Source organism: Cibotium barometz, chromosome 34 (assembly GCF_041138505.1).
Source record: "Cibotium barometz isolate CiBa-2024 chromosome 34, ASM4113850v1, whole genome shotgun sequence".
NCBI lineage: Eukaryota > Viridiplantae > Streptophyta > Polypodiopsida > Cyatheales > Cibotiaceae > Cibotium > Cibotium barometz.
In genome coordinates this window covers 42,778,181-42,799,841 of record NC_141079.1, presented here as the reverse complement: position 1 = coordinate 42,799,841, position 21,661 = coordinate 42,778,181, and the positions used below count along the sequence as shown (strand labels likewise).

Genomic DNA, 21,661 nt, shown 5'->3' with positions numbered 1-21,661 from the left:
TCGAATTTTCAACCAAGAACCATGTGCCATCACATTCACATTCAACTTTGAAGTACCAAAAACCATCTGTGGCATTGGATGCAATCTTTACAATGAAGATCTATACACCCCTTCTTACATACATAACATAACCATGTTTAATGAAAGTAGACAATCCATCAAACATAGACAATCCATCAAACAACTATGATTATTAGTCAGTGTCATTGCCTCTTGCTAAAACTACTTATATACAGCCCTTGGTAAAACTGCAAATATACATAATCATGTTTAGTGATTTTCTCTTGCTTTTCGAGTATGGGTAGTGATAAGCTAGTGTCATTCTAAGCACAAGATTTGTACACGTTTTTGTGGAAGCCTATCTCGAATTGTCCTTGATGACCTCAAGCACAGCAACTAGCAGTTTTGTGTTAAATATTTCAATCGCGTTTGGGCATGGAAAGCTGATAAAAATTATTGCCACACAAATTTCGAGCCTTTCAGAATGAATGTCTAACGGAATGAGGCTATGCAGATATAGACATTTGCTGGATGTTCATTATTTTTCACCATAAGATTTCACAATGGCTCTTCTCCACTTCTGTTAAAAACTTATTTTCTGATTAAATATTCATTTGTTTGGAGACTGATTTGTTATACATGAAATATGTGATGCTGGTTATTTTCAGTACCTATCTTTATATCATAGGATGGATGTAGCTTTAGCTCGATGATTTACCTGAAGTATGCAGCTTATGCATATTTGTGTCTTAAAAGACGGCCACTGAAGTCCTTTGAGAGCAAATTAGCACTACTGACGGCAGCCATCGTAGTGTTGCGTCAGATAGCTCCCTTTCATGTGTGTTTAGGAAGTAAAAATTTGGGAAACGTGTCAAAATTGACTCAAGCATGCCACAGCAGAGAGTGACGGTTCACATCATATCAGAAGAGTGCAACATGGAATTGAAAAGATAAAGAATGAAAATCAGAGCAAATCCAACTGCTATTCACATATAAATTGATCCACCTTCTGGTTCCAAATTCTGCAGGTAAAATTAACCCGAGGGCCAGGGCTCTGCTTCCTATCATCTTTCTTCACTCAGTTCTCATAACTTGAAATCAATACAATACATGTTTATATCTAGCTGCATTACAACTAGTTACCTTCTTGCACAGCTTAAGGTTCAACAAATAGCGGCAAACATTTCCACACACACAATCAAAGTACCCTTGCATACACACATTCCCATACCTCAGCATTCATGAAGCAAGCAAAACAGACATCAACTCTACTAAACCCTAAGATTAACTAGTAGACATTTTTAAGCTTATGCCAGCTTTTTCTGCAAATTGCAAAACGTTACTCCTCACCCTCTGGCTTTTTTCTATTAAAAGAATCATAGTCTTTTAATGCACTACTTTGCCAGAACAAGTAGCGACTTCAGAAAAGGGACATTTCTCACAGTTGAACTTTTCTGAGATAAATGCCATCAGTAATACAAAATGCCATGGGATCATCAAGCTGCATCACAGTTTGGAACCGGCACATCAGTTTCTGATCACACTTGGACGACTGTAAGTGTTACTCCTGTTCTAAGGGCACCTGGTGGAGTCTCAATCCATCTCAGTCTGAGTCTGACCTCACCTGTCTGTAAGCAATAATATGCAAATCGACATTACATATATAATCTTCAAGGCAGAAAGAAGGAGGGGCAACGCACCTACAGAAGGCTATAAGCAGTATAAATGTCTGTTGAAAAGCCGGTAGGGGTTCTTGGAGAACTGGGTTGAACACTACAACCCACGCATTACCCTGTAACATAAGATTTGCGCCAGGTGCTGGCAGGCAAAGAGATTTGCAGAACAGTTGAAATATTTTCCCACACACTGCGGTTAACCAACCAAAACAGCTACCATGCATTTACATAGGAGTTAGACTTACAGATTCACAGACTGTAGTGGCCAATCTTCAAGTTCTTCAAGCCGGAGTATAGCTCAAGACTATATACAAGTACTGCAAGTACTGGCAAAGGAAACAAAAGGACGAGGCTATGCTTTACTGTCCATGCGCGGAGACGTAGATTGTCAAAGTCTACCAAGAAGCTTTCCAAAGAGAAGTGAACTTCCAACCAAAAAACAAAACTGAGTTCATAGTTGGCAAAAAATATTTTTATCCCCCATTGGCACAGGCATTGCAAACAACATGCCGGATTGGATAAAGCTTTTCCTAGGCAGGAGCAATGGCCTATTAAGACACTCACTAAGATGCAGCAGCAGGTACCCTCCATTGTGACTAACGACGATTGTGTCTGCTGTATGGATCCCTGCAATAGCACAGATTCTTTTATGAAAGGATAACAATAACTATCAAGCCACAAAAGAGCAATCAGTGAGAAAGAAACATAAGACACACCGATAATAATCAGAACGCTCTCTCTCACGGACCCTGCCACTTGCACGCTCTCTTGACCGGGACCGTGAACGTGACCTGTCCATGTATAGGTTAAGAAAAATATAGTGGTAAAAGGAAGTATCAATTAAAGCTATTGAATTCTTCCCTGAAAGGCTTACCTTTGACCACTCCGAGCCTCGCGATCACGTATTCGATCACGCCGTCTGTCAGATTCTCTATCTGCTAGTGATGCTCGGTCTCTCTCTCTGCTTAGACGATCACGGGTCCTGTCTCTGCTACGATCTCCCTCTTTTTCCCGTTCATGATCATGCCTTTTATCTGAATCTGCATCAAGCCTGTCTCTATCCTTGCTTGTGCCTCCATCATTGTGCCTGCTTTTCGATATGCTGCACAGCAAGTGATGAAGGGGTCGCTATCTTGCACTCCAAGGATGCTCACCACAAATAAATACAATTAGCATCAAGAAGACAAAAAAACCTGTCATCATCACTGCGTTCAGCTTTGCGAGACTTCTTCCGCTCTTCCTGCATAGTCAATACAATTTATGGGCATTCACTTTCCAAAATCTTGAAATATGCCATAAAATCCCTACTGTTGACAAAACAATAATCAACCATAGATTATAGAGGCTCCCAATTTACCTGCAAGTCTTCTAATTTTTCGCGAATTTGAATATAGCCAAGGTGAAGCTTCCCCCCAAAATGGTCAGCTAATCGCCGATCACTATCTCCCAAACAAAAAGTAAAGCAAAAAAGGGCTCAAAGAAACACTCAAAAGAAGCACATTACTCTTCTACTTAATATCTATCTGTCAAGATTATAGACTAATTTTAAAAATCGACAAAGCTCACTTCCCATACATGCAAGTATGCAGGTTTTGACGATTATTACCTGTCATAGACACTTAGAAACGCACCGCAAATGTCACACACTCGGAGCTTTTGATCTGTCTGCAGCTTGTACAAGCATAATCTTTGTTAGACCAACTCACAAAAACACTTTGTTGGAACTGATACACTCAGCCAAGAAGCACCATTTCAATACCAAACATTAAAAGTCAATGTTACACTGTTCCAAATCCAGTTTGCAAATAATAATGCAACCTGTGTCCTGAATTAGAAGTTTGGATGAGGTCACTGGGTTGGTAGTCCTAGACCACTCAATTCCAGATTTTTGTGGACCTACAATTTCCGTGCCTATGCATGTTTCTAAGTTTTGGTGTCATCTAAATTTGGAGAGCATGTGTAGATTCCAGTCCAACATCCTTTCTTCTTCCAACCAATATTCATAGGTTGCATCTTTGGGCAAGAAACACTACACTTGCTTCCTAAGATGAATTCAAGAAACAAGGCAAAAGGTTGGACTTACAAGAAGTGTGAAACAAGTGTTTCTCCAACCAGGGCTCTTTTAAGATCATATATAAAGAGCTGCAATGACATATACAATATTCATAAGTCACCGCAGAGCACAAAGAGATATTTATTGCAAAGCTGGAAGCTCAGAATCACCCAAAGAGTAGATTAACCATGACAATCTGCTTCACTCAGGAACCTTGTGTAAAGTCTCCAGCGCAATTTAAGATCACCTGCTATGAACTGACTGAGAGCATCAGAAATCTAGCTAGCACCTCACATCCTAACCATAGCTTCTATCCGGAACCACCCCAAATCCTGTGGTCTAGACTGTATGAGCCAGTCTTGCCTCACAAAGCCTACATCTTATACCCCACACACAAAGTATTCTATAGCTAGGGGAATTATTGTGTATTACTTAATGTCAAAATTACCTTATATACAAATGGCTAGTGTTACTCACACTTGATCGGCCATGACTTAACAATAGTTCAAGGCCACTATGTCTAGCCTTAAGCAAGTACATACACAAAGTCAAACTTCCCTATTTGGCATTAAGCATAGAGTAAGAGAAGAAGCTAAGTACATTTTGAGTTTTTCAAGACTATTGAATGTGTTGTGTTTAAGAGTTTATGGCATAGTCATCAGAAACGGGAAACGGAAACGGCTAGGAAACGGCACATATACTTGATAAATTAAACTATAGAACCAAAAACTAGTAATTACAATCTCTACAACGAGACTTTCTCAAATTTGCATAAAGGACACCTCAAGATGAAGTCAATTTCTTGTTGAATTAAAAATAGAAAGTACAATGCACATGTGTATGATCCAAGGTACACTATGATCTTGTGGTTAACAAGCCTTGCACCACATGAAGAATCACATGATGGTTACTTCTACTCCTGGAATTCGACTTCACGATCACGGTGAGAAAAGGAAAACAACATGTTTTGGCCGACCATATGTCTAGAATTCCTAATGGAGAACCGGCAACAACAGGCATTGATGATGACCTTCCTCCATATGCTTGTCTATTCAAACTTGACATGGTGCCTGAGTGGAGTGAGGAAATATTTGACTATCTAGCTCATGGGTTTCCACAAGATCGACCCTTGAACAAAGATAAGATGCGTCGGCTTACTAAAGTGGCCGCACCTTTATCAATTCATTGTTGGAGAATTATATAAGCTAGGCAAGGATGATATCCTCAAAAGATGTGTGCGAGAAGATGAGTTTCTCAATCCTAGAAGAAGCACACACAGGAATAGCCGGAGGGCAGTCCGCATATTGAAACTATCCGAAGGGGTAGAGATGGAAGGGTATACATCAGCCAAGTTTGGAACTCATGAGTAGACTCAAACTTGCGAGAGATGCACATCGTCGGAGCCCACATCATCATAATCTAGAAAGCCGTTGGAACCGCAATCCCCTGCTTCGTCCACAGTAGCTATCGACGTAGGCGGTAAACTGGCATGCTCCTCTGCCTTTGAACCCTTCTCATCCTCCTCCTCTGACCAATGCTTCCAAGATTCGGGATTCTCATTTCGCTCAAGAAGACACAAATCGGCACTCACAAAAATTAGATCATTGGTCTTTTGAGTGCCAAGCCAGTTTCGCTTCTTTGAAGCGATATGGCTAAATGAGCTCCACAGTTGCTCCAAACAAGACGAATTGAACGCCTGGCTCAGAATCTTGATGGCCAATTGTTGCAACTCTGGAGTGTCTGCCCCATAGTCCTCCCACCAAACACATGGATCAGTGGTGAAGCGATCTGCCAAAGCATTGGCTCTTCCAAACCTACTCTTGCAAGCCCTGTAATCTTCCAGTTGATCCTTGATAGTTCTCTACTTTGCAATGTCAGACTCAAGTCTCTCCAAAATCGTGTCCCATCTATCTGCCACCTCTAAATCCGTGTATTGATTGCCTGCTTGAAACTGGGGATCAACCATGAAACCTGTTGCATGCATATGTGAATGATACATATCCCACCTATCTTGGCATAGCTTCCTTAAAACCTAGCATTTCTATTCATCTTGCTCAATGTGCTCCAACTTTTCCACCATCTTGTCCATCCCCTCGTAAATCTTTCCAATGCATGGCTGAAGTGAATCTGTCATCCTCAACAAGTGGATGATCGGCTTCCCCAACGCTATGATGCGTCTCACCTGCTCCCACCAAAGAGGGTTCCCAATATTTGACGCACATGCCTTCCCTACAACAGAGAATATACAACAAGAAGCCACAGATTATGAATACACAGCACACTAAGCCAGAACAACCGACCCCCCCCCCCCAAGGAGCTTCTTAATTACATAGAAGCCTTACAAGAATCCAAGGTGAGGGTGCATATAGCACTGGATTTTCCACAGCTCCTAAGCAACTTTCCACAAAGCATACACGAGACTTTCACAGAGTTCTCTTCTCAGAGTCAAGACATAACTGTACGGCCAGCTGCTGTACGGTCACCTCTGTTGTCAGCAGGCTAAGGACAGCCAACAAAAGAGAAAACAGCACTGCTGCTGTACGGCCAGCGTCATCTGCAGCAGCCAGACAAGGGAAAGAGAACTCTCACTGCTGAACAACCAAGTTGTAGGTGGCCAGTAGAAGAAAAATTGCAACGTTGCTGTCAACCAGCCCAAAGGCGGGAGAAGAAACAGGGAAAACAGACCCTGTACGGCCAGCGCACAACAGAGAGAGGGAGAGAGAGAGAAGAATTGCTGCTGCCAGCCTTGTGCTTTCATGCACATCCAAGAGTCACTCAGCTGCTGTCGGCCCTATACTCTCAAGTGCATCCCCCCAAAAGAATAGCCCTTCCTCTTTTTTATGGAGTCGACCAGCTCTCTTTTTTTAAGCCGTGCTTTTCCCTTTTTGCTAAAAGTGGCCTTTTGCTTGGTAAACACTCCCAATTTTTGCTTTTTCTCAACTTGCTCCCCAAGTTTGTACCGAGGTGCCTCCTTTTGTGCACGGATTCATGCCCAATGTCTGGTCAGTCTTTAATGATGTCTGAACATATCTAGGCACCTCCTTTTGACCAGAGACTCATGCCCAAATAATAATATGTCCGGCCAACCTTTAATGATGTGTGAACACATTGACTTATAAACCATATAAGTCACATAAATGATTAAAATCCCATGATGCTCATGTTGTGTGGCCATCTTTCAGGCCAATCCTTACCAATGAATGCTTCGGCTTTCCGTCTTATAAAGAGTTGTCCACAACTGTATAAGCTTGGAAACTCTGGAATACTCTTAAGTGTGGAAGATACGTTGCCAATCTATAGTATTTCATATTGTGGGCATTAAAGCCATAAGTCGAGATCCGTGATCCAAAGTCAAATACAGACACAAGAGCCAACCATATCGAGAAACAAACTTTGGCCAGCTCCACCGGCCATATAAAGAGTCAACAACTCTGGTAACAACCAGACACAGGCATAAGAGCCAACAGTGTCCCAAACATACATAAATCCATTAGTAGTTATGAGTATCTGCAACAAGAAGGTAGATAGAATACATAGCCACAAAACATCTAGCCATGCCATTGGACAGCATAAAGGTACCATGCCATTGGACTGCATAAAGGCACCACCCCTATGATCCATACACATACAAGTAGTTCCGCCCTTCCATGAGTACTTATCGCCAGGGTTTTCCCTTTCGCGATATTTCACTCACTAGGGCTACTACCCTTCCATGAGTGTTGATAATACTCACCAAAGTTACCAGTACCACCCTTCCATGTGTTTATGCAACACTCACCAGGGTTGCCACCCTTCCATTAGTTTACAAAATCACTCACCAGGGTTACCACCCTTCCATTAGTGAATCCATCCACGATTGGCGTAGACATAGTCCCCTGCCAACGAGATGTTAGATCACATGACTCTTGGCTTAGACATAAGTCCCCTGTGAACGAGGCATCATGTCCACTCTTACCACATGCCCTTCCTGTCGGTACTCAGACGACACACCTTGGAGGAGAGGTGGACTCAAGTTCACTCTACCATATACACTCCGTGTTGGTACTTACTACTCTGACCACACACCTTAGAGGAGAGATGGACTCGAGTTCACTCTACCACGTGCACTCCTTTGGTGGTATTCTGATCACAGACGTTGAAGGAGAGGTGGGTCAAGTGTGTAACATTAGACAAGAATGAGTCACGAGCATAAATATCTTGGTGCTCCATAAAGATTTCTGCTACATACAGTTTTACAAGCATTTCGGCCGTTAAAAGAAACCATAGAAAAATCCTCGATCCATGAGATATCCATGAGTTCCATAAGTCTAATATATCCCAAATAAAAAGAGCCAGAAACATATCCGTTACCAATAAAGGGAGCCATAGAGCTGTACATAAAGCTCAAGCATCATTGATGCCAAACCATATAGATGTGCCAAACCATCATATATGTATAAATCCTCAAGCAAAGATACACCATAAGTTTAGCCTATAATCCTTGTACATGTACGTATCAAAAACCATAAGCCTGGCTTTTCAACCATTAACAGTGCTTACCTAAAACAATTCAAGGCAAACAACACACAATTCTCCTTTTACGGGTATACAAGGGTTAAGTGTCTAAAAGCACTTGCAATAAATTACCAAAAAGTATCAACTTTGCAAAACTCAAAGTAAAGTTAGCTTTTCTTTGCTAGGTTTATCATGAAGCCAAAAGAAATATCTCCTAACCATATTCATAAGACATCCTCAAATATATCTCCATATAGCTAGCCTATAAGCTTGATTATAGAATTCACAATATCCATATGGAAAGAGTACTAAACATGGACACATGAAGCCAAGTCCATATTTCTATGGATAAATTCTGTGAATCCAAAATCATAATAAATGATTAAATACCCTTACCTTCAGTATTTCTTCGTGATGGAAACCTCCAAAACAGTCCTCAACAGCCGGTATTCTTCATGGGCAGCCTTCAAGAGAGAGAGAGAAAGAGAGTAGCCATCATTAGGGCACCTGTAACGGTGGTAGAGGCTAGTGTGCAGCAAGAGAGCCTCCATTAATGAAGAGAGAGGACTCCAATTTATAGATTTGGGCCTCCCATGAGCTAAAATGGCAAGAGAAGGCTACAATGACAAGTGGAGAGCCACACAATAGCTGAAGTGACAAGTGTGAGGCCACTTGTCTCACATTGATCCACTTTCTAACAAGTGTCAGGCCACTTGTCTCACTTTGGTCCACTTTCTTGCCACATGTCCCAATCTAAGAGATAGGTCCTTCCATAAACTTTCTCTCTAAAAATATCCCAACTGGTAGACATTCTGTCATAGGCACTTTGCCAACTCTTGGTATCTGCTCAATTCCAAATGTAATGACGCGAACATAATTTCCATCGGAGTCGGGCCAAAAATAGCAACTCTCCTAAATTTTAGGAGTGTAGTCCTATGTATTCTAGGATAATCCCCCATTCCCAAAGCTTGTACTTTCCAAATATTTAGACATCCTGGAGTCCACCAGACTCCTTTCATACTGGGAAATGTCCAGGCTGGTGACATCCCACAGCCGTTTCCAAAATCCAAGAGGAAACGCGCAAGGATGTCCAGGATCTACGAATACACAACTGACATTGGCATACCATTCACCTCTCGCATCTGAATCTTGCAGCCTAGATGGACAATATACTCAAAAAAGGGGATATCAAGAGCATCCTCTGGATGCAAAGGGATCACGCCAATGCCACTCGCCCCCATCCCACTGCAATCTCATCAGTGGTGGCCGACCCTCCCATAACCATAATCTCCATAATCTCTCTGGTCACTTTGGAAAGAAGAGGATTGGCGTGCCACTTGTGGTCATGAAAACGAAACCTGATCACTCACTCTCTATAATCTGCAACCAATGTGGTCCTTTGTCAAATGAGGGGGGAGTGTGGAGGGATGGGGCTCAATCTTCCCTAAGGTCTAATAGAAAGGTCATGAGGGTGCCTCCATATCTATACCATGGGCCACAATCGAGATATCATGCCAGGTAAAAACCCCTAACCACTCAGAGGGAGCGGGTGGAGGACTGGTGCAAGCCACTCCGAAGGAATGGACAAGTCGTCGTCAAAGATAATCACATCTCTGCCTTGGATACTAGCAAGGCTCCGCTTTTGGGCCTCAAGTGAAGCCGTCAAAAGCTGAGCTACTCCAAGGGACTGTATCGGTCCCTCGCTCAAAGCCCCCAAAGAGACGTGCAAGCGAGAGCCTAGCCTCTGTCCGAAGAGTTCCAAACCGGAGGCTGACGAAGTCTCTCCTCATCAGGAGAGATTGGCAAAGAGCAAAACGGATATGGTCCCAAGCTTAAAAAGGCGGGCCACAAAGCAGTCCTCGAAAACTAGGCTTTGACCACATGTCCTCATCTCTATACAGATTCATCTTCAACTCAGGTCAAGGAGTTCAAGTGGAGATACAAGCCATGAAAAAGTTTCAAGGCTGTGGCGGCATCGGCTCTAGATAGAAGGATCAATAATGCCAAGGCTGCCTCTGAGGCAAGGCTCTCCAAGCCACCTTGGCCCATATCAACCTGCCATTGCCGCCCGCCTAGAGGAAGTTGTGGATTAATTAATCACCACCGGCCCAAAGGAAATTACCATAGAAGATTTAAACATACTTCCAATTATTACAGAGTCTAGAGCCCAAACTTCACTATGCAATGTACCTATAAGGTAGGTTTTCGCAAGAATATTGTTATATGATACTAAAATTGCAGCTGAAAAAAATGTATGAAACCTATGAAACATTTTCCAAGTTTCAAAAGATATGGAGCGCATTTCATTGCAACTATTTTTTAACGGCAAGAATGTCACTTGAATTTCAGTACACCACATGGGAGGATTGCTATTGTAGATAGAAGCAAACCAAAATCACAAGCATCTTTCTAGGTTTTTCAACTGGCAGGTTTGAAATCAGATAATAGGAATATGAGTACTCACAATGCGGACATCAAGAGCAGCTAACTTCGCAGGATCTGTAACTGGATCTACCCGCACTAACTGCCAGAACGATTAAACATTTACAGAATTTAACTTGGCTTGACTTGTTGAACAAAGCAATAAAACACAAATATTCCCACTTTTTAAAAGAGAGAACAGAAAAAAGCACTTGGACATCAGAGGTAGAGTCCATACTACCTTCTTCAACGCATCTGCCTCTTCCATTGCTCTCTGTGCTTCATCAACCATCCCTAGCTCACCTGCACAGCAGAAGATATCTTAGAAATCTTTTATCATGGTTGACAAACTATTAAGCTCCTCAAGTAAACTACTCGCTTACCAAGTTCTTCTGCTTTCTTCAACTTCTCTTTGATCATCTCTTGTGTACGCGCATCAGGGGGGAATGGCAAGGGTGCTAAAGGAGGAGGTGCTTGAAGAGGTTGAGGCATCGAAGCTCTGTCCTTGTTGAAGGCATCCAATACAGATAATGCCTGTTTAAAACCCCATTCCAGTTTCCAACATTAAAATAGCAGGCTATTTAAACACCATACCTAGCGTGGGAAAGAGTTAAATTCAACCCTTGTTCACCTGGCGATCAGCCCTTTTGGCTCTCAACTCCTCAACTTGCTCCATTATTCTGATCTTATCATCAGTCCTCCCTTCCAAGTCTACAAAAGAACACATCCCCATTCCAGATCAAAAACCCATGATAATTCCCATACATTAGCCATACTTTAAATGCTGAAACGCCATACCCAAGTATTCAGCTTCTTTCAGTTTCTCCTTGATTTGCTTGCTGTATTCAGATGCCTCTTGAGACTGCAACACAGCACATTTTTCCATCCAGCAAAGTCAAAACTTATGAGAAACACAAGGTTCTGCAGCTGAACATGACTGGTTGGAGAACACAGGAAAAACTGGCTTGCCTTGGTCACTTCTGAAACTGCAATCGCTGTAGCAGCTTTGGCATCTTCTTCTTCAAGCCGCTTCAATGCACGCTGAATCTTGCGATCACATTCCAAGACAAGCTTCTCCAAGGCTTCCTCTAGATCTCTATCATAATTGTCTTTTCCTTTTGCCTTCGCATCCTCGTATCTTTTGAAGGTCAAGGTAAAGAATTTTCAAACAAAGAAAGCTGGATACATCACCATCAGGTAGAACCAAATAGACAACCCTGCACCTTTATCATAAAAACTCAGTCTGAGAGCAGACATAACTGATGCATGACATAGGCACATGAAGTTGAAGTCTCGTTAAATGCAGCTAAAAAAACTAGCGATCATCAGTTTCTAATCAGTGGAATGGATGCAATGGAAACTATTCAACAGTAGGTTATTAAGCAAACTGCGTCTAAACAAGATTTGGATACTCCTTCCGCAGCTGTAAAGAGTGGATCTTTGGGCAGGATCCCAAATCCATTTTCTGCATAACAAAATCAAAAGTCAGGAGCAAATTGTGTACGCATTTCTTAATATTGCTTACGTGCACTCTCGTTAGTATTGCAAAAACAGCAAGCATGCATTAGGTGCATGTACATGTATAGTCAAAATGAAACCTTCCACCTGTAAAATCCTCAAGGCATTTCTTCGATATACTCATCATAAAAAGGTTACTCCTGACTTGTGACGGAACTAAGAAAATAGTCACTGAAAGGGTTTTCTAACTCGAATGGAATCTTGTCCGTATTCCTAGTTAATAAAAAAGAATAATACTGTTGTTTGCAAAAGAAGCCATTTTCCAGTTGTTTGATAGACAAAAAAGGCCAGCTACTGAAAATTTTCCAAATGAATGCAAACATTGCGTCGTGACTAAGTGAACAAGGGAGATAAAATGCAAATTCAGCTCCTGATGATTGCATTCAGAGGACCCCAAAAAAAAATCAAGAAATAGAACTAATCAAAAAATAGGCAGATGACACAATAATAACCAAGCCCAAACGAATACACAAAGAAATGAATTTGGCAAGTCTATTCGAGAAAAACTCATCCATATAAAACGGAAAAAAGTATTGTTTTGCCAAAAAGAGTAAGGTCACAAGGCTGAGCTACATGTGGTTTGCACCATGAGAATGACTAGGTTTAAGAGTCACACAATACTGGCTCACACCCCTTTGATCAATATTTGAAGGTTTTTTGGTTAGAGACAGTCAACATTCTGACAACTCTGCTGGGTCCTTCAGATACAGCCATTTCACATACAGAATATATTAACCCATTATAAAAAGGGAGAAAGACCAAAGAAAGATTGAAACAGTAAAGTTAGAGATTAGGTAGTAAAACAAAATGTTGAAGTTGATACGCCACACTAATGTGACAGAGAAGTCGATACTTCTGATCCTGTCCACATAATAGCATTCTTGCTAAGCAAGAGGGAGAGATTCACTGGAGACGAGCATCAAAAACTAATATCCTTTGGTTGCAAAACAGCAACACCCCATAACAGAGCCCTCAAAGGTTGACTTCAAAATACAGCCTTCAATTCAAATTGTATGCTTAACACAGAAGAGCAGTACAAGTAATCATGCCTACGCGGTGAAAAAGTGTTCACTAAAAGAGCAACGTCACAAGGCTCAGCTACATATGTGGTTTGCACCAGGAGACTGACTAGGTTTAAGAGTCACACAATACTGGCTCATACCCCTTTGATCAATATCTGAAGGTTTTTTGGTTAGAGACGGTCAACATTCTGACAACTCTGCTGGGTCCTTCAGATACAGCCATTTCACATACAGAATATATTAACCCATTATAAAAAGGGAGAAAGACCAAAGAAAGATTGAAACAGTAAAGTTAGAGATTAGGTAGTAAAACAAAATGTTGAAGTTGATACGCCACACTAATGTGACAGAGAAGTCGATACTTCTGATCCTGTCCACATAATAGCATTCTTGCTAAGCAAGAGGGAGAGATTCACTGGAGACGAGCATCAAAAACTAATATCCTTTGGTTGCAAAACAGCAACACCCCATAACAGAGCCCTCAAAGGTTGACTTGCACACTACAATCAGCAACTGAGGATTTGTAACAATCAAGATGCTGACTTCAAAATACAGCCTTCAATTCAAATTGTATGCTTAACACAGAAGAGCAGTACAAGTAATCATGCCTACGCGGTGAAAAAGTGTTCACTAAAAGAGCAACGTCACAAGGCTCAGCTACATATGTGGTTTGCACCATGAGAATGACTAGGTTTAAGAGTCACACAATACTGGCTCACACCCCTTTGATCAATATCTGAAGGTTTTTTGGTTAGAGACGGTCAACATTCTGACAACTCTGCTGGGTCCTTCAGATACAGCCATTTCACATACAGAATGTATTAACCCATTATAAAAAGGGAGAAAGACCAAAGAAAGACTGAAACAGTAAAGTTGGAGATTAGGTAGTAAAACAAAATGTTGAAGTTGATATGCCACACTAATGCGACAGAGAAGTCGATACTTTTGATCCTAGCCACATAATAGCATTCTTGCTAAGCAAGAGGGAGAGATTCACTGGAGACGAGCATCAAAAACTAATATCCTTTGGTTGAAAAACAGCAACACCCCATAACAGAGCCCTCAAAGGTTGAGTTGCACACTACAATCAGCAACTGAGGATTTGTAACAATCGAGATGCTGACTTCAAAATACAGCCTTCAATTCAAATTGTATGCTTCACACAGAAGAGCAGTACAAGAAATCATGCCTACGCGGTGACAAAGTGTTCACTAAAAGAGCAAGGTCACAAGGCTGAGCTACATATGTGGTTTGCACCATAAGAATGACTAGGTTTAAGAGTCACACAATACTGGCTCACACCCCTTTGATCAATATCTGAAGGTTTTTTGGTTAGAGACAGTCAACATTCTGACAACTCTGCTGGGTCCTTCAGATACAGCCATTTCACGTACAGACTGTATTAACCCATTATAAAAAGGGAGAAAGACCAAAGAAAGATTGAAACAGTAAAGTTAGAGATTAGGTAGTAAAACAAAATGTTGAAGTTGATATGCCACAGTAATGTGAGAAGTCCATAGTTTTGATCCTAGCCACATAATAGCATTCTTGCTAAGCAAGAGAGAGAGATTCACTGGAGACAAGCATCAAAAACTAATATCCTTTGGTTGCAAAACATCAACACCCCATAACAGAGCCCTCAAAGGTTGAGTTGCTGCACACTACAATCAGCAACTGAGGATTTGTAACAATCAAGATGCTGACTTCAAAATACAGCCTTCAATTCAAAGACATGTAAGGAGCCAGGTTTTTTGTTAGACGAAGTCAAGAGGCTGACTACCTCTACTGTGGCTCTGATGAAAAAAAAAAGGTAAAAGTTAAACTTTTCATTTGGTATCAAGCAAGACATACATAAAGATGAAAAACAGGTTCACAAACAACACAATTGAAACCAAGCCCAAGCTAATACATGAAAAAATAAGTTTTGTATGTCCTGTTGAGAAAAAAAATCCATCCATATAAAGGCAAAAAAGCACTGTTTTGCCAAAAAGAGAAAGCAAGGTCGCACAGCAGAACTACATATGTGGCTTGCGCCATAACAATGACTAGATTTGAGAGTCAAACAATACTGGCTGGCACCACTTCAATCAATATCTGAAGGTTTTTCGGTTAGAGACAATCAACATTCTGACAACTCTGCTGGGTCCTTCAGATACAGCGATTTCATACATAGACCGTGTTAACCCATTCCAAGAAAGAGAGACCCAAAGAAAAATCAAAAGTGGGACAACATCCTCAATTAGTAAATATCAAAAATTAGTATTTTTTGGTTGTAAAATAGCAACACTGCATAGCAGTGCCTCAAAGGTTCACTTGGACACTTATGATCAGCATATGAGGAGTTGTTTTGCTTTGTCACGAACAAGATGCTGACCTCTACATACAGCCTACATTACAAATTGTGTGCCTGACACACAAGAGCGGTAAAAAGGTACTTACCACCGACAGAACAAAGTTAACAGTGTCACAAAAGGAAGGTTCTAATGCAGTTTAAGCCATAATCATGACGACTATTGAGAATCATGCCAAAAAAAAAATTGCACCACTAGTTTCAGAAGAATCTTTTGTAAGAACTAGTCAACATGCTGACCACTCTGCCCTTCGATGACAGCCTTGCAAACAAAACACACAAATCTCTGAGAGAAGCCTTAACCATCACTCTAATGTTGCCATTTGGCATACCTTTATTTCACAGTAGAATAAATATTTGCAGCAAGCCTTCCACAATAAAAACGCCTTGCCATTGGGCAAGGCGTGAGAAGCAAATATGACGGTTAAATCTGTCCTGTACACACTCTTTACTGCTTACACTTGCTGCATATGGCTGCATGTCTTCCACCATAAAAGCAATCCTCTCAAAACCAAGGTGCAAATAGCCTTTTGTGCTATGAGCTATTGGGTGAGTGAAAGAGGCAAATGACCCTCAACTCTGTCCCATACACATGGCTGCCTCTACTACCACTTATGCAAATGCCTTCCTCTGCTCGGTGGTAGTTACACTCCAAATCTAGCATGCTACGAGCAGATGTCCTATCTACTCATATGCTACACTGGAAAGATACATCCCCATCCTTGACATAAGCTCTCAATGCTTGATGATCTCTTTTAGGTTGTCAACTGCCTATTTAGGGTAAGGGCCTAGTCTTTTAGAACTTTGAGCTCGAACCCTTGTAATGAGGGGAGGGGGTGCGAGGGGGAAGGCATGTTTTGGGTCTTATGTTGTGCGCATAATATGCATGTTTCGTCTTATGGATGCACAGTGGACTTCACTATGCGCTTTAACGCTCTAGCATCCAACTGTGCCAAAATTCTCTGCTGGTAAGGGTTGCGATTAACTAAGCATGGGAACCCAGTCAAGCAGTGTAGCAGACAAAGCAAACGAATCCAAGAAACAAAAGAACCTTTTCATGTATCGGCCCAGCATACAGTTCAGAAATACAGAAATTTACTGCCGGAACGTAGACCAACTTTATTCTCATTGTCGGAAAACAAAACTACGGCAGCCGGAGAACAGGAAGAGAACAGCTAACCGTGAGCTGGAAGAGGTCGTGAGGGCACAAGCCGGCTGTGTAAAGGCGACAGACATCTCTGTCGTAGTATTTTCGCTTCACCACCTGCACATCGCCATTGCGATTCGCACCCATTAGGGTGTCGAGCTGCTTCCTGAAAGCATCCATGGCGAGTCAGGTTCCAAATCTGTGCAAATTTGTTGCTAGGTCAAACGCAGTCGAAGTGATGGCACTTTAGTGACAAGCTAGGGTTTTGAGCAAAAATATACATGTTTCTACCAAAATTCTCTTTCTTTTTGTGATCAAATTCTTCTCCCAAAATTCTCATGATCTCGACTCTAAAATTGTCAATTAATTAAGAGAGAATATGCCCTCATATGCCACCAATCCAACACAATCCCACTTTACTTACATGTGGCCATGCATGCTTTGTCTCTCTCTCTCTCTCTCTCTCTCTCTCTCTCCACCCCAAGAAAAAGGTCAAAGAGCCTTGCTCTTGTTAAGAGTACATCTTCATCCTCCTCCTCCCTATGTGGGGATTGGCATTTTGCATCGTCCCCTTCTTTGGCAAACTCTTCCTAGAGCTTTGACTGCCACACAAGCACATACACAGTTAAAGCAAACTCTGTGCTACAATCTAAGAAGGCCTTGTTTAGCTCATTGTTGACAATATATAAGTCGTTTTGTGAATATACAAGATAGAAGTAGTCATGAGTCATTTAATGAATGTAATATATATAACTAGTTTTATGAATATGTGAATAGGAGGTAAAGCTTTTGTCCACCTAGCCTTATTGTTGTTTAGAACCAACAAAAAAGCTAGGATTTTGTTGTTTAGAACAAGTTAAAAAGATGGGATTCTATTGGTAATAGTAGACACTCACACACTTACAATGAAGGAATTGTGTTTGTCACTTGCTAAGGACTAAAGAGGATTCTATTGATATGACACTCACATTCTTACACACAAGGAAGGAATTGTGTTTGTCACTTGCTGAGAGGACTCAAGAGGATTGTTAACCCATTTCTAGTGTTAACAAGAGTTACTACCATTATCTTACATCAAGGAGTCAAGGTAGATACACCAAAAGGTCATACATTCAAGATATGAAGCAATGGTGTCCAAATCTACAACTTGGACGGGCACCCGTAATGGTCCGATGAAATATGTAAGGCGTAGTCATTGTAATAGCATTAGGCCTCTTATGAGCCTAAGTGCCCGGTCAGCCACAATTTAAGTGAGTGTGAACACTTATGGCCATGTATATAAGTGTCTCTCTCATAATATAGAGAACTCTCCCATTGTGCAACCGAGTCTTGCTCTTGCTATAATACATGATGTGTGAGTGAAGTGAGGTGAGAGGAGGGACGAGTACACGTAGTGCAACATGATGGTGACAACGCTCGAGAGAGGCGTGATGGAATTACTTCTCAAGGAGTTGTAGAGCTTGGAGACCTCAAGGGTTACGAGCTCAGCCATCGGAAAGATCCTCAACGACAGTTGCGGTTCACCAGGTAATCTTCTTGTTGAATGTGTTTCAAGGGGGTTTTGGAGCTATAACATTTTTGGCATCACTACCAACAAGGAATCATCCCTTGGCTTTTTCCGTCATTTTTTCTTTAATTTACGCATTATGTTTCCCATGAAAAAGATGTGGTTTTAATAGTGATTTGTGTGTGATTTGGTGAAGAATAGCTCTCTTTTTTGTTTTGTAAAGAATGTTTTTTTGCTTAATTTTTAGCTTAAATCGTTGTTTTTATTATTATTAATCTAGTTTTTAATGTTCCTAAGAATTGCACATAGAGTGTATTAGGCTTTGTTTGCTTCCATTATATCAAAAAATACAATAGAATGCAATTTTTAGCTCTCTTCAAAGTTAAACATAGAGCTAAAATCATTAATTTTTGTTTGATTTGTGTGTTTTTTGTTTGATTTATATGCATTAGAGTGCTAGCAAGTATTATGAATAGCTTAATCATTATTATTTTTAAACAAAAACTCTAAACAACTCTTGAAATCGACTAATCTTCTTTAATTGATTGGTTTTTGTCACATTAAGGGTGATTAATCTAGTTCAAGAGAAAAAAAGCTAGAAAATTTGTTTTTTTGGGATTAAAATTGTTCATGCAAGCGATCAAAATTAGTGTTTTTGAGTGTTTTGAGAGCATTTAAATGCATCAAAACACCTAATTACATCAATTGGAGAAATTTTCCTATCTTTTGTTTAATTTTGCATAAAGAGGAGAGACTAAAATTAAGAGTTTAATTAATCTCTAATTATGGACTAATTTACACATTAGTTGATGCACATAGCTTAACAATTCCATGCCCTATCTAATGATATACTCAATGGTATGAATTAATTAGTGATTAGTGGTTAATTAGAGTCCTGATTAGTCCAAAAGGAGAAAAGATTAACCTTTGATTAATTCTTAAGAACTTTTTTCATAACTCATTAAGGCTAATAAGAATTGAATGAAAAAATGCCAATGAGTTGTCAATTTGTCCATTTTGGGAGTCATTTATGAAGGGTGTAAGGGGGTGTTATAAAAATGTTGACTTTTTTATTTCCACGTACCTTTTTGAAAAATGCCCATATCTCCCCAATTTAAAATTCAAAAAATATTCCCTCCACACAAGGAAACTCGAATTTCCCACCAGACGCCTAAAAAAAAAAATCGTGAATCAACCATTTCACGTTTGTGAAATAGGTCTGAACCACCCATTTCACGTTCATGAAACAAGTCTGGTTTACGTCATGAAACAAGCCCGCGCGCACAAAAAAAAATATCCGTGAAACTCCATTTCACGGCGTGAAATGCGGCTTGCTAGTTCAAGAAACCAGCCCACGCACGAAAAAAATAAATAAATTTAACTAAGTTCGTGAGATTCATTTTACGTTCGTGAACCCCTCTGGTTCACGTTGTGAAATAGGTCCGTGGGAGGAAAAAAAAGTTTGGAAAATAGCCCTGTTTAGAGGCTTGTATCTCCTAGACCGCGAGTCCGATGAACGCATGCTAGTGCTCATTGAAAAGTTGACATCAAGCCCTTCGAAATTGGTCTCGAGCGTCCGAGGGCAAAATCCATCGTTTTGGCCTCCGACTAGTAGCCTAAATATTCAACTTGAAAATCAAGGCAAAAAAAACGAGCCTTTAAGCACAATCGCCCAAAAATAGTCCAAAAAAGATCATAAACTATATTCAGGCTACTTTTTGAGTGTCTAAATGACAAAATCAAAAAAAAAACAGAGACTAAGTTAGTACTCCAAAAATACTACAACTCTTTCAAACAGAGTTTTTCCAAATTCCTTTTGGAACACATCCAAAAATGGGCTCCGAAAAAGGAAAAATATTTCCACTAAAAATTTCGTCTTCAGACAGTGTGGGTAAATAGGTTTTGAGACCTCCTCTTCCATTTGGGATACTACTGGCATGTACTTTTTCTGGAAAAGTTCATCCTAAGAGGGCATTCACATGCGCTTTTGAGACCTCGGCTTCCATCTGGGACACCAGTGGTATGCACTTTTTCAGAAAAATATCTCTGTGGTCTTTCACATGTGCTTACTGTCTAAGCAAATTAAGGCAAATGAACACTTATTTGACCTAGAGAAGGGTGCGCTAGGCCTCCTAAGGCTATAACAGGCTATATGAAAACCTAAAAAGCAAAAAAAAAAAACACGTGTGCTTGCTCATTAAGGAGCTCTTGACAATGTCAAGATATGGCAATGATAGAGGGATCACGTGGGCTCACACCCATACTGAACCCAATGGCTGAAATCGTCGAGCCATTGGGTTCCGTGCCCCAAATGCAACTCCCAATAACATTTGCAGTGGTGACAACAAGCGTGTCGTTGGGTTTTACATCCCCTATCACACCAATCCATCCAGGATTTGGCCCCTTGCCTTGCACCACCACAAGATCAAAACCTTTAGAAGGGCTAGAAACCAAACCCTTTGCAACCCTAAATGCCCAAACCTTAGACAGATTGACTAATCTACAAAGGGGGTTGCCCAAGGACTAAATGAGGTCCTAACCACATTAGCACCCACATACGGCCTTAGTGACTCATCTAGCAACACGGTCGTACAGATTTCCAAAATCATGGGCAAATATGATGGAACGACTGATCCTGTTCTATTCATACAAATGTTTGAGCAAAGATGTGAAGTCTTTGGAAATTCAAACTGCCCTACCAAGGTTGAATGAACCTTTGCTTAGTGGGAGAGGCTAGACAATGGATCATCACATGGATGCCGGCGGTGATTAAGATAAACTTCAGGACCTTGAAAATAGCCTTTATCCACGGCTTTTCAAGACAAGGTGATTGGTAGAGTGCAGCAAGAGAACTCTATTCGATTAAGCGAAAACAAAACGAAACCATTAGAGATTTTATCCTTTGGATAAAAATCTTGGACTCGTGATGTGAGCCATGGGAAAAACTAAACGATAGTCAATTGAAAAGATGTTTCATGAAAGAATAACAGCTTACACAACTTGATCATTATATCCAATACGGAAACATTCGATCAATGTTGTAAAGAAGCAATACATTTAGATAACAACATGATGGAGGATGATCACGATACGAGATGTTTCTCGTCTAAACCAAGTGAAGCAATGGCTAAAGAAAAATTGATCTTGGAATTGTCATTTCCTTGAATTCTATACAGCCTTGCTTAAAAGCTTTAAACTAGCATCTCCAAGAGAGAACGAGCTCCCTCAAAACCAAACATCCTTAATTCCTATCAAAGTGATGGGCGAAAATGCCTTGTATTCATTGCCATCGCTACGTCCATCCCAATCCCCAATCCCCAATGTGATTTTACGATAGGCCTATCTTTCTATACTGCATATATTGCAAAATCTTTGGTCACGAGCGACGATGACGACGCACCCCAATGTCCCAATTCACCTACAATTAACCCAAAACCTCAATTCACCTACAATTAACCCAAAACCTCAATTCA

General features: G+C 40.8%; 1 protein-coding gene across 9 annotated transcripts; it reads right to left on the bottom strand.

The window, feature by feature from the left end:
• Positions 1 to 1,317: 1,317 nt before the first annotated feature.
• On the bottom strand, positions 1,318 to 16,978 carry LOC147619046 (U1 snRNP-associated protein usp106-like). 9 transcript variants are annotated; one of them, XR_015262016.1, is made up of 17 exons: positions 16,715 to 16,978; positions 12,057 to 12,109; positions 11,614 to 11,782; positions 11,443 to 11,506; positions 11,276 to 11,355; positions 11,028 to 11,178; positions 10,886 to 10,947; positions 10,688 to 10,747; positions 3,283 to 3,341; positions 3,034 to 3,115; positions 2,870 to 2,916; positions 2,551 to 2,778; positions 2,393 to 2,467; positions 2,241 to 2,303; positions 1,922 to 2,002; positions 1,701 to 1,818; positions 1,318 to 1,628 (listed from the first exon to the last, which is right to left on the bottom strand). XR_015262016.1 is itself a non-coding variant. In XM_086774263.1 (15 exons), the coding sequence occupies exons 1-14, from the start codon at positions 16,859 to 16,861 to the stop codon at positions 2,273 to 2,275; spliced, it is 1,308 nt and encodes a 435-aa protein (XP_086630389.1). In that variant the 5' UTR covers positions 16,862 to 16,970; the 3' UTR covers positions 1,318 to 2,002; positions 2,241 to 2,272. The 9 variants fall into 9 exon arrangements, 2 of the variants coding, with proteins under 2 accessions (XP_086630389.1, XP_086630388.1); XR_015262018.1 differs by having other exon boundaries at positions 1,701 to 1,773; positions 16,715 to 16,970; XR_015262017.1 differs by having other exon boundaries at positions 1,455 to 1,582.
• Between the last annotated feature and the right edge of the window lie 4,683 nt (positions 16,979 to 21,661).

Coding starts and splice junctions, on each gene's coding strand:
- LOC147619046 (XM_086774262.1), bottom strand. CDS start 16,861: ATGGATGCTTTCAGGAAGCAGCTCGACACCCTAATGGGTGCGAATCGC. Junction 11,356..11,442: donor GAAAGAAGCTGAATACTTGG/GTATGGCGTTTC, acceptor GTTCTTTTGTAG/ACTTGGAAGGGAGGACTGAT. Junction 2,304..2,392: donor GAGCGTTCTGATTATTATCG/GTGTGTCTTATG, acceptor GTGCTATTGCAG/GGATCCATACAGCAGACACA.